The sequence below is a fragment of the Daucus carota genome, chromosome 4 (genome assembly GCF_001625215.2).
Source record: "Daucus carota subsp. sativus chromosome 4, DH1 v3.0, whole genome shotgun sequence".
Classification (NCBI taxonomy): Eukaryota; Viridiplantae; Streptophyta; class Magnoliopsida; order Apiales; family Apiaceae; genus Daucus; species Daucus carota.
In genome coordinates, this window is record NC_030384.2 from 10,519,144 (window position 1) to 10,531,576 (window position 12,433).

A 12,433-nucleotide genomic window follows, 5' to 3' on the forward strand; every position below is an offset into this window, starting at 1 on the left:
GATTTATAAAAAATTTCTAATAAGCCCGATTTTTAAACTACTCACTCGGGTCGAGAATAAACAAGTATAATTATAAAATTAATCACGTACCACAATAAAATCAATTAATGGCATCAATCAATTATTACTATAATTAATCATGTTATTCACCAAAATTAATATAATCACAAAATTTGCAATTATGCGAGAATTCATTTTATTGGCAATTAATAAAATAATCATGCTCTATGAAAATGACAATAATTGTACATGGAAAGATAAAACATTTAACAATTATTTATTATGATTAAGATATCACAAAACTTTTCCAGATATAACATCCTTCCCCCCTTAACAGGATTCTATCCCCAGAATCAACTTACGAAAATAACTGAGGATACTTGGCAAGCATTTCGCTTTCAAATTCCCAGGTCGACTCTTCCACTCTAGGATTTCTCCACAAAACTCGTACTAAGGATACAGATTTATTCCTATGTACTTTCTCACGCCTATCTAATATCTGCACTGTTCTCTCTACAAAAGATAGATCTGGTTGGATTTCTATTGGCTCATACTCTATCACATGATTAGAATCAGGCAGATAACGCTTCAACATAGACACGTGGAACACATTGTGGATATGTTGCATGTGAGGAGGTAATGCCAATTCATAAGCGACCTTTCCCACGCGCCTCAAAACCTCAAAAGGACCCACATAACGAGGGCTTAACTTTCCTTTCTTCCACATAACGTGGAACACATTGTGGATATGTTACAAAAGATAAGTTCTACTTTTTCCTTTGTTTGTTGAATCAACTTTGGACCCAAAATCTTTCTTTCACCAACTTCATCCCAACAAATAGGAGATCGACACTTTCTGCCATATAAAGCTTCATAAGGAGACATTCCAATGCTAGCGTGATAACTATTGTTGTATGAGAATTCAACCAAGGGTAGATGTTCATCCCAACTCCCTTTGAAATCTAAGGCACACACTCTGAGCATATCCTGGATTGTCTGAATTGTCCTTTCACTCTGACCATCTGTCTGAGGATGATAAACTGTACTCATGTTTAACTTTGTTCCAAGGCATTCCTGGAAGCTTTTCCAAAACCTTGAGTTAAATCGAAGATCTCTATCAGAAACTATTGATACTGGAACTCCATGTCGAACAACAATTTCTTTTAAATACAAGTGCACTAATTTGTCCAATGAGAATCTCTCGTTAATAGGAAGGAGATGTGCTGACTTAGTTAATCTGTAGATAATCACCCAAATAGCATCGTGATTCGCTCTAGTTCTTGGTAAGCCAACCACAAAATCCATAGCAAGATATTCCCATTTCCATTTTGGGATATCCAAAGGTTGTAATAATCCACTAGGCCTCTGGTGTTCTGCCTTGACTCGTTGGCAAGTATAACATTTACTCACCCATTCTGCAATTTCTTTCTTCATATTTGGCCACCAAAAATTTTCTCTTAAGTCCCTGTACATCTTGGTGCTTCCGGGATGAATCGAATATCTAGTGTTATGAGCCTCTCTTAAAATCTCTTCTTTCAATTCTCCCACGTTTGGTATCCATATCTGAGAAGAAAATCTTAAAATTCCCTTGTCATCCTTTTGACTCCCTCTTTCTTCTCCTGTCAATTTATCCTTTTCATGGCTCATAATTTCTTCTTGATACTTTCTGATCTTCTCTAGTAACTCTAGTTGGAATGTCATTGTATAAATCATATCTTTAGCTGACTCATGGGTACGAATCTCAGTTTCCAATTTCTCCAATTCCTTTGCTAACTCTTCAGAAGAAGGTAACAGATTCAATTTTTCCTTTGATCTACTCAAAGCGTCAGCTACCACATTGGCCTTTCCCGGATGATAGTTGATTGAACAGTCGTAGTCTTTGATTAACTCTAACCAACGTCGTTGCCTCATGTTGAGTTCTTTCTGGGTGAAGATATAATTCAAGCTCTTGTGGTCTGTGTAGATCTCACACTTCTCTTCGTATAAATAGTGCCTCCAAATCTTAAGTGCGAACACTATTGCAGCTAGTTCTAAATCATGTGTTGGATACTTCTGTTCATGAGGTCTCAATTGCTTGGAAGCATAAGCAATGACCTTTCCATGTTGCATTAAAACACATCCCAATCCTTCGTGAGAAGCATCACTGTAAATTACAAAGTCCCCTTTCTCATCAGGTAAAACTAACACTGGTGCAGTTACTAACCTTTTCTTAAACTCTTGGAAATTTCCTCGCATTGATTATTCCATATGCACTTCTCATTCTTTCGAGTCAACTTAGTCAATGGTGTCGCGATCTTAGAAACATCCTTAACAAATCTCCGGTAGTATCCAGCTAATACCATAAAACTTCTAACTTCAGTAGGTGTCTTTGGTCTTTCCCAATTCATAATTGCCTCAATCTTTGCTGGGTCAACCTTGATACCTTCATTACTAATTACGTGCCCAAGAAATTGTACTTCTTGTAACCAAAACTCGCACTTAGAAAACTTGGCATACAACTTCTCTTTTCTCAAGACTTCTTAAGCTAATCTTAAATGTTCCGCGTGCTCTTCTTCCGCCTTTGAATATATCAAAATGTCGTCTATGAACACAATCACAAACTTGTCTAAATATTTCTTAAAAACTCTATCCATGAGAGCCATAAAAGCTTCTGGTGCATTTGTTAACCCAAACGCCATTACTAAGAATTCAAAATGGTCGTACCTTGTTCTAAAAACAATCTTTGGAATATCTTCAGGCTTTATCTTCAACTAATGATAGCCAGATCTTAAATCAATCTTAGAAAACCATACCGCTCCCTTAAGCTGGTCAAATAAATCGTCAATTCTTGGTAAGGGATACCGGTTCTTAATAGTCAACTTGTTGAGCTCGCGATAATCGATACACAACCTCATGCTACCATCCTTCTTAACAAATAATACTGGTGCGCCCCACAGGGATATACTTGGTCTTATTACTCTTTTCTCCAAAAGATCTTGAAGTTGAGTTGCTAGTTCTTTCATTTCCACGGGGGCCATCCTATAAGGTGCCTTTGATACTGGTTCAGTTCCTGGTGCTAAATCAATGGAAAATTGGACCTCTCTGTCCGGAGGTAATCCTGGTAGTTCATCTGGAAAGACATCCGGAAACTCATTAACCACTAGAATGGTTTCTATAGGTGGAACTTCTCGGTTAGTATCTATAACATTAGCCAAGTAAGCCTCACAATTCTGGCGTAACAACCTCTTGGCTTGTTTGATGGTAAGAAATTTCTTAACCTGCCGATTTCCTTGAGAAGTCACCTTTTTCTTATCCGTGGTCTGCAACTTTACTCTTCGATGCTCGCAATCGATCTGAGCGTTATTCTCAGACAACCAATCCATTCCTAGGATGACGTCAAATTCGCCTAACTTAAAAGGTATTAAGTTAGTAAAAAAATGGATGTCCTGCTATAATAATGTCGCATCGTGGAAAAATCTGATCGACTACAACTCGATCCTTATTAGCTAACTCAATTACTAAAGCTTGTTCTAAGGGTCGAACTCCACAATTTAATTTATAAATAATATCCTTAGAAACAAAAGATCTTGTAGCTCCATAATCAATTAATACTTTAGCATTTATGGAGTTCACGGGAAGCGTACCTGCAACCACGTCCGAACTCTGCACTGCATCCTGCATAGTCATGTTAAAGGTTCGGGCTTTTGACTGGTTCCGATTAGATGGTCCAGCTATTCTTGGCACGTTCTGAGCTGGAGGACCAGAAATCCTTGGGATGTTCCCCATTGCCCCTGGTGTCGGGCAATCTCTAAACATATGACCCTGCTTCCCACATTTGAAGCACATAGCTACTGTCCTTGGGTTCTGTGTCTGAGTGGGGCATTCTGATGCATAATGCCCTTTATAGTTACACTTGAAACACGTCACCTTATCCTTGCAAACCCCAAAATGTTTGATGCCATAAATCCTGCAATTTGGCATCGGTGGATGATTTGACCTCTGTAAATTCTGGTTATGAAACTGATTATTCTGACCTACATTCCCAACTGATGGTCTTCTAAACCCCAAACCCCGATTTGGTTGAAACTCCGGCCTCCTATTAAAATGGCCCTGAGAACTTCCTTTCCACTGACTCCCTTCTGGAGTCTCCACTTTCTTCTTTTTCCAATCTCTATTTTTCTGGGACATCTCACTTTCATTTTCAATGATCATGGCCTTCTGAACTATAGAAACATATGAAGTCATCTCAAACATGGCCACCCTACTACAGATCCAATCCTTCAGCCCTTGCTGAAATCTTTTAGCCCTCTTTTCGTCCGTATCAACTTGATCCGGAACGAACCTTGCCAATTCAGTGAAGCAGACCTCATAATCTGCCACACTCATGTTATCTTGCTTAAGCTCTAAAAACTTAATCTCCATTTGATTCTGCATGTGTCTAGGGAAGTATTTATCCAAAAACAATACTTTAAATCTTTCCCAAGTAATTATGTTACCTCCCTCCAAGGCTTTCTTCGATTCCCACCAGTAATTTGCCTCATTTTTTCACTACGCCATAATAGGCTATTGCAATGCCTCAATGCTGTTACAATAGGCCCAAAAAGTATTACAATAGACCTATTGTAACACTTGGGGGTGTTACACCGGCGAGCATTACATCAGGCCCCCTATTGTAACACTTCGACAGTCTATTGTAACAAAACGAAAAGTATTACAACAGGACCTTATTGTAACAATATAATGGGCAGTTGTAACGGTTTGTCAATGTTACATTAGGCAGGACTCATTTTGGAAAAGTGGGCCCCACTGGTGGGCCCCACCTCTGGGCCCCACTGCTGGGCCCCACCTCTGGGCCCACATTTGGGGCCGTTTTTGGCAGGCTAATGTAACACTCTGTTTATCTATTGTAATAGCTAAGTTTTAATTATGCAACCGTAGATATCATTAATTATGCACCGAGTGTGCTCAGGTCCACCGTATTCAACTTCTCTACATAGATGAACGGGCAGGTGCGCCATGATATCAAAGAAGACAGGGGGAAATATTATCTCAAATTCACAAAGGATGTCAACAATTTCTTGCTGCAACCTCTTGATTTCATCCACATGAATGACCTTACTCGATATTCCCCTAAGGAATGCGCTTAATTTTATCAAAGGCTTCGCAACCTCAGCTTTTAGTGATTTCTTCACAGCGAATTATAACAAGTAGTGGAGTATAAAATGCGCATCATGAATCTTATAACCCAGTACTGTTCTCTCATCAGTGTGCACATATCGGGAAATATTGGAAGCGCAACCATAAGGCATTTTCGCATTCTTTAATACCTTGCAGAAGAGATCTTTTTTCTTCTTTGTCATATCAAAGATTGATGCACACACTTCATATTTTTTCTTATCAGCAGTTTCCACCGGATGAAGAGACTTCTGTATTCCCATTTCTTGTAAATCGAATCGAGCACTTAAAGGATCTTTTGTCTTGCCACCAATATTAAGTAAAGTGCCTAATATTTTGTCGCAAATGTTTTTTCGATATGCATAACATCGAGGTTATGGCGAAGCGGATTATGCTTCTAGTACGACAAATTCAAAAAGAATTGATTTCTTCTTGAAAGGGATGGCAGATTCACGCTTTCTTTTTTTCTTGTTAATTTCCCCAAATTGGTTTTTAAACCCAACCAACAACTGTTCAACCTCTATCCCTGTTAATGGTTTCGCACTCTGCCTTGTTTCAATCTCCCCATTAAATCTTTTCTTATCAAATCTATATTTGTGTGAAGGGTGAAGAAACCGCCTGTGATTCATATAACACATTTACAGCTATGCTTCAAATATTGTGAACAAGTTTCATAATGGCACCCCGGACATGTCAATTTACCATTTGTGCTCCAACCGGACAGCATAACATATCCTGGAAAGTCACTGATGGTCCAGAGCACCCCTGCCCGTAAATCAAAATTCGGATCACTCATGGTATCATAAGTTGTGATGCCAGTACTCCACAACTCTTTCAACTCAGCGACCAATGGTTGCATATATACACCGATACTATTTGAAGGAGAATTTGAACCCGATATTAACGTCGAGAGAATTAAATTCTCTTGTTTCATGCAAATCCAAGGTAGGAGGTTGTAATTTACAAGGACAATCGGCCATGTACTATGACTTTGATTCATTGTACGAAATGGACTAAATCCATCAGCTGCTATACCTAGCCCTATATTTCGAATTTCTGAAGCAAAATCAGGATAGTTCACGTCCATTGTCTTCCAAGGTTTAGCGTCTCCTAGATGCCTTAGTTTCCCGTCATCTAACCGTCCCGTTGCATGCCATGTCATGAGTTTGGACATTTCTTTGCACATGAACAGCCGTTGTAACCTCGGTTTAAGCGGAAAGTATCTCATGACGTTAGCTGGCACTTTGCTAATCAACTTCTCCGGATCTTTATTTTCAGCACAACCTTTCTTCTCTTCTAAAACCCACCTCGAAACCCCACAATTATCACAAACTTGTTTATCTTTATTTTCGGCCCAATACAACATGCAACTATTTGGGCATGCATGTATTCTTTGATAATCAAGCCCTAAGTCTTTGATTATATTCTTTGCAGCATTAAAAGTTAAAGGGACATTGGCTTCTGGAAATGTGTCCTTAATTAACACTAATAAATCCTGGAAGCCAGACTCGTTAATCCCATGAACACACTTTAAATGATAAAATCTGATTATGAAACTTAACCGAGAATATTTCTTGCAGCCCGGATATAGTGGTTGTTTTCCCTCCTCTACAAGGCGATAAAATTTTTTGGCCTCAGCATTTGGTCCATTCTCTACATTCTGAAACCTCCTACCCGTATAATCGAACATCTGGTGTAAGTTGTCCCCGAAACCAGCCCCCGCTTCACAGTCCTTAGATTCAGTACTATTTCCTACTTTGACTTCTGAAAACTTACAAATCAATTGGACTTGTGACAGGGAAGGTCCTCTGCAGATGAGATGACCATAAATTACATCTTGATGATGCCACTTACGATCATCACAATCTTTGCAGGGGCATTTCATTTCATTACCTACAGCAAAAAGAGGAAATGCCTTTTCCACAAATGCTTTTATCCCCTCTTTATATTCGCTACTGTATCTTGGAAGTCCTATCCAGTTATAATCATTAACATGTTCCATCGTGAACCTAGGTCCTCAGAGATTCGAAGAATGCACCTATAACGCTGAAATTAATATCATACTTATATATTATTTAAAAACACTTACACTAATTGACATTCGTACTTAATTAGTTACTTGCTATTTTACGCCTTGAATTTTATTTTTTTAAGAAAATAGTATAAGAAGTTTTAATTTATACTAATGGAACTAGAGGGATAATAAGTAGCTAGAAACATGTTATACATCACCAGAATAGTCTAAAGTCTACAGGTCTATCAAACGGAGAAAAACGCCAATTAACAATGTATCACACTTCACGAGCTCAATTAGCAAAACAACCAAAGTTACTAGCATACAAAATGACAGATTATCATGCCACGAAGCTGAAAGTAATACATACTTGAAAAATAGATTCACAAAAAAGAATCAACAACACATAATATATACACTGAATTACAATTATATTAAACAAAACAAGCCACACCTCCATGTCAACAACAAAGTCTAATTTATAAGGCGAAATTTACAAGCCAGAGAAGATATCACCATCACATGTAGATGTTGCATGTACATATATAAAAATATATCAGAAAAAAATCAACAACACATAAAATCAATCATGCTTATATACATCACCAGAATTTCAAACTTATGCATAAAGTCAAACAAATACACATAAAATCCGAAAAACTACCTTCAATTCAATTTTCAACAGCTTTAAACTTTACTCGACTTTAATCATTTCAAACCTCAATAGCTTAGATCCTCAAAGCTTTAAATCGCCTGAAAGATAGTTACTAATCAAACACAAGACAATCTGGAATCCAAGTTTATAAAACATGGAAGTACATAGCTAAAAACAAAAGGAAACTCTTGATCAGCAAAGCAAGACCCAACAAACTTTCAATCGTTTTGCAAGAAAAGAAAGACTTAACTTCATGGAACTTTACATACTTACTTTTCTACTACCCTGTATCTGTACCCCACCAGACCCATAAAATCTCCTCAACATTTAACAAAATTTAAAATCAGATTCTAAACTCTTTAACACTTTAAAACAAAATATAAAAAATCAAATACATAAACAGCAAGAGTCATTCAAAAAACTAAATAACACACAAAACCAAATAACACACAAAAATAAATCAGATTCATATACATGCATATATGAAAATACATCCAAAAAACTAAATAACACAAAAAAAAATCTCAAATAAAATCAAACATATACCCATCAAAATTACAGAGAAAATACCTTAAAACCGCTTTAAAACTTAACAGCTTTAAATCGCCTGAAATAAAAAGTAAAGAGCTTAGACACAACCGTTTATAAAAACTAAAAGAGTCAAAAGCCCCAATTAATGTGTGTATTTACCTTATAAACAAAAGCCCCAATTTATGAAACCCTAATCAGCCTGCAAATTGAGAAAATTTGAAAGTTAGTAACCCTAACTGCAGAAACCGTGTGTGCTTGTGTTTTCAATTACCATTCGGAGACAATGTTTGAAGCTAGTGAGGGAGAGACAATGTTTGAACCCTAATTCGGAGCTATTGAGAAAAAGACTACAGAGGGAGAACATAGACTAGAGAGGGAGGTGGTGGTGAAGAGAGGTGAGGTCGCGGTGTTAGGAGAGGTGAGGTCGCGGTGTTTGGGTGTTTGGAGAGGAAGTGGAGAGTGTTTTTGGTTAAGGGGAGAAACAATACTGAGTGTTTTAGTTTAGGGGGGATATTGTGAGCGCTCAGACATTTCACCTCGATAACAGCACATTCTTTTCTTTTTAATTTTATAAATAAACTTTTTTTATATTTTTATATAAATTGAATGTCTTATTTTATTAATATATAATATGAATAATTTCTGAAAGGAAAGATAATAAATTCTTAAAATTTTGTAATATTACATAAGACATTTATAGTCATAAATAATATAAAATATAATTCTAATTCTAATTTATAAAAATATATTCACTTTATTCATTTTAAAAATGAAAAATTAGCTATTGTAACAGCAGTGCTAGTGTTACATGTTGTGCAACACCGTCACTCCAATGCAACACTAGCTTTATAGCTATTGTAACATCAAATCAGTAGTGTTACAATATCATAGAAATTTCTTACCTACCGCAACGAAATGCTTGTAACACTTTCCACTAACCATTGCATCAGGCCACTTATGGCGTAGTGTTTAAAAAGTAGCTAGCAAACTGAGTCTTTTGCTCCTCTCCCACTTTTGCTAGATCAAATGCTTTTTCTATCTCCTTAAGCCATCCATTGGCTTCTACCGGGTTTGCAGTACCCTTGAATTCTGGTGGATGAACTGCCTGGAATGTCCTAAAAGTCACAGCTGGAGGAGCAGGTGGTCGCCGCTGCTGTGCTGCAAGATTTGCCATCTGTTGCTGCATGAGAGCCAACATCTGTACAAGTGCGGGATCAGCCCCGCCTGCTTCTGCCGTCTCTGGAACACTCTTACGTTTAGCACCTATGAATCTGATAGAAAAGAAGCAACTTATTTAATAATTCGCAAGCATGGTTTTTTAAAATATATTGCAAAATTTAAATAGCAAAAGTTTTCCCGTGTACATAGTTTGAAATTAAAAAGAATTTGCATAAACATTTTGCTAACATCTTAACACCTGCTGCATAATTACTATATAATCCTGCTTAAAGTGTATTAAGTGGCGACAATAATAAAATAAGAAATGGCCACTAATACCAAATCCAAATGATACAATAACTTGGATACTTACCAAATGAAATTAATTACTATACTACGTAATGTAAAGTAAAGCAAAGCGATAAAGGGAGAAGTGATTTCTGTACAAACAATATACATATATAGGAATAAAAAGTTATACAAACATCAATTCTCATCCTCAGCCATCTAAAAGTAAACCAGTACAAGTACGTCACTCATAAGGAAAAGTAATCAAAGAAGGAAAGTATCTACACAAGGGATGTCCCTCCCAACTCTGATGACTATGCAGCTGCCGCTGCCACCGCGCCACGCATGTAATACCTGCATCTATATCACAGACCGAAGTCCTATACACTGCCAAAAAAGAGACTAGGTACTCGCCGTACTATAAGAGTATCTTCGTTTCGTCCTGGAAATCTTCCCTGTTAGCTCACATCCTAAGTCTGAGTATCTAGTTGCGCGGCCCACGAACTGCGCGCAACTCTGACAGAATCCAGCAAATGAGCCTCGTCACCCGACGTGCCTCGACATCCCACTCGCTATTGGACGGAAACTCTGCTAATCGCTGCCTGGAGATATGCTCAATCGCTCTGATCCTGGAGCGTGCCTCAGCATCCTCTACAGGTACTCTGCTCTCCTGAAGCAGTGTGTCCATAAGCCTCCTAATCTCTGTGTTCTGGCCTCGTAGAAAATCATATTCCCGGCCCAAGGCGGCATAGACATGATATGAAACTGCATTAGTCACACTACCAGCTGGAGCTCTAGATGTAGCATATACATATGTTGTGGTCCTTATCTAGCGATGTATGATGCGCTGGCAACCTCCTGCATCAGTCTCAATGCCCACAGCCTGCTTAGCTTCCTCGATAATCCTCATAACACGAGCCTCCCCGGGCTCCATTTGACTAATAGGGACTCTCCCGGCCTTAACATCTTCAACAGTCCTTCCTAGACTCCTTACTACTGCCGGGTTAGCAACTACCTCTTGAACTGATCTGACCACGGGGTCTTCTTCCGGGTCCTCTTCAGGATCTGACAGTACTGGGTTCACATCAACACTTGCTGATGAACTATGTGAGCGTAACGGGGGTACACGAGGACTCCTCTGAAAACTACTTACGTCCGAATCATTCTCAGTGAGAGATTCTTGGAATAACACACAATAACCACGATCAGATTTGCTATAGAATGGTAATGATACCAACAAACAAGGTACAAATTAAAACTAAAGATTATACCGAATAACCTGGATAACTCTATATGAGTTACACGACGCACTTATCTCATGTAATCTTCTTATGACTCAATTTAACACAAATCCTAAGCTTGTTTCAGTGAACATAAACTGTAGCTCTGATACCAACCTGTGACGCCCTCCAAACCAGGGGTCTCGATTTGGGGGTCACAACCTGACTCACAATAATATAATATGCACAGCGGAATAAAATGCTACTATTATAAGACAATAATATGACCCCTGCATGTGACTGGATCGTACACAACTTATGATATGAAACAAGCACTAAATAAAACCGTTATGTGATTACACACTACACACTAGATTAGAATAACTACTACATGAAGCTACACATATCCCCCAAAAGTCTAGATAAATTTTATGACTAATTCATATTTTATTACACACTACAAAAGTTCTATGTAATCCTTGTGTTCTTCCTACCTGTGCGGAAAGATTAAACCTGAACAACTGGGGATGGTTAAGTGGAACCCTCTTTCTCGTAGTAAGACGCATTCTCGGCATAATTAGGTCCCGCTGAAAGATTAGCACAGCAACAAGAAGGCTCAGCAATATATATAAAATGCTTAATTGTAAAGCATTAATAAGTACTAAATTTGTGGAAGAAGTTATATAATCAACACTTTCGATAATAACAATAATTATTAAAATTTACTGATAATTAATCAGTTTTGAGATTGAAATCCACAACTGACGGGTGCACTATCACAACTGATCAGACCATGTGATAGCACTAGATCATACCTCTTAGAAGTATATCCGTTATGATAGGTACCAAAAATAAGGCAACACATTGGCCTTTGGCAGAGGTATTATAATGTTTCATATAATACGTATATAGCCCTCACTGGACCGCCGTGACGGTCTCTTACGCATTCATCCAATCAAAATCCTTTTCTTTCAAATGGTCGAATCAATCGAATTCCTTATTCAATTACTCCCCATGTCACATGGTCCGGAGTATCTCCCAAATAATGGCAACACAACTAGAATAAGTAGTTATTTGCTAATCATGAATTAAAATGTATACTGTATGGAGTATATCTGGATAGAATAGTTTGAATTATCTATCTAAAATGAATCGAGAATTCTAGTAGGATGATTACTAAAATGTAGTGAATTCAATCATCGGAATGTATTGAATTCAATCATTATTTGAGTATCTGTATGGTGTATCTTATAATGGAATACAGAACAATAATTAGATTCCAAGCATATAATATTCTCTGATTTGAAATACAGAATATGATAATAATTGCATTGGCAATAATTAAAAGTTGTGGGATAGAATCACTTGCCTTTTTGCTGTACTTTAACTGTTATTCGCTTTAGAACTTGGAGT

At 37.6% G+C, this 12,433-nt stretch overlaps 1 protein-coding gene across 1 annotated transcript; it reads right to left on the reverse strand.

The window, feature by feature from the left end:
* Positions 1 to 5,543: 5,543 nt before the first annotated feature.
* On the reverse strand, positions 5,544 to 7,156 carry LOC108203272 (uncharacterized). The gene is made up of 2 exons (XM_017372057.2): positions 5,877 to 7,156; positions 5,544 to 5,772 (listed from the first exon to the last, which is right to left on the reverse strand). Exons 1-2 carry the CDS (start codon positions 7,154 to 7,156, stop codon positions 5,544 to 5,546), a joined length of 1,509 nt encoding a protein of 502 aa, XP_017227546.1.
* Between the last annotated feature and the right edge of the window lie 5,277 nt (positions 7,157 to 12,433).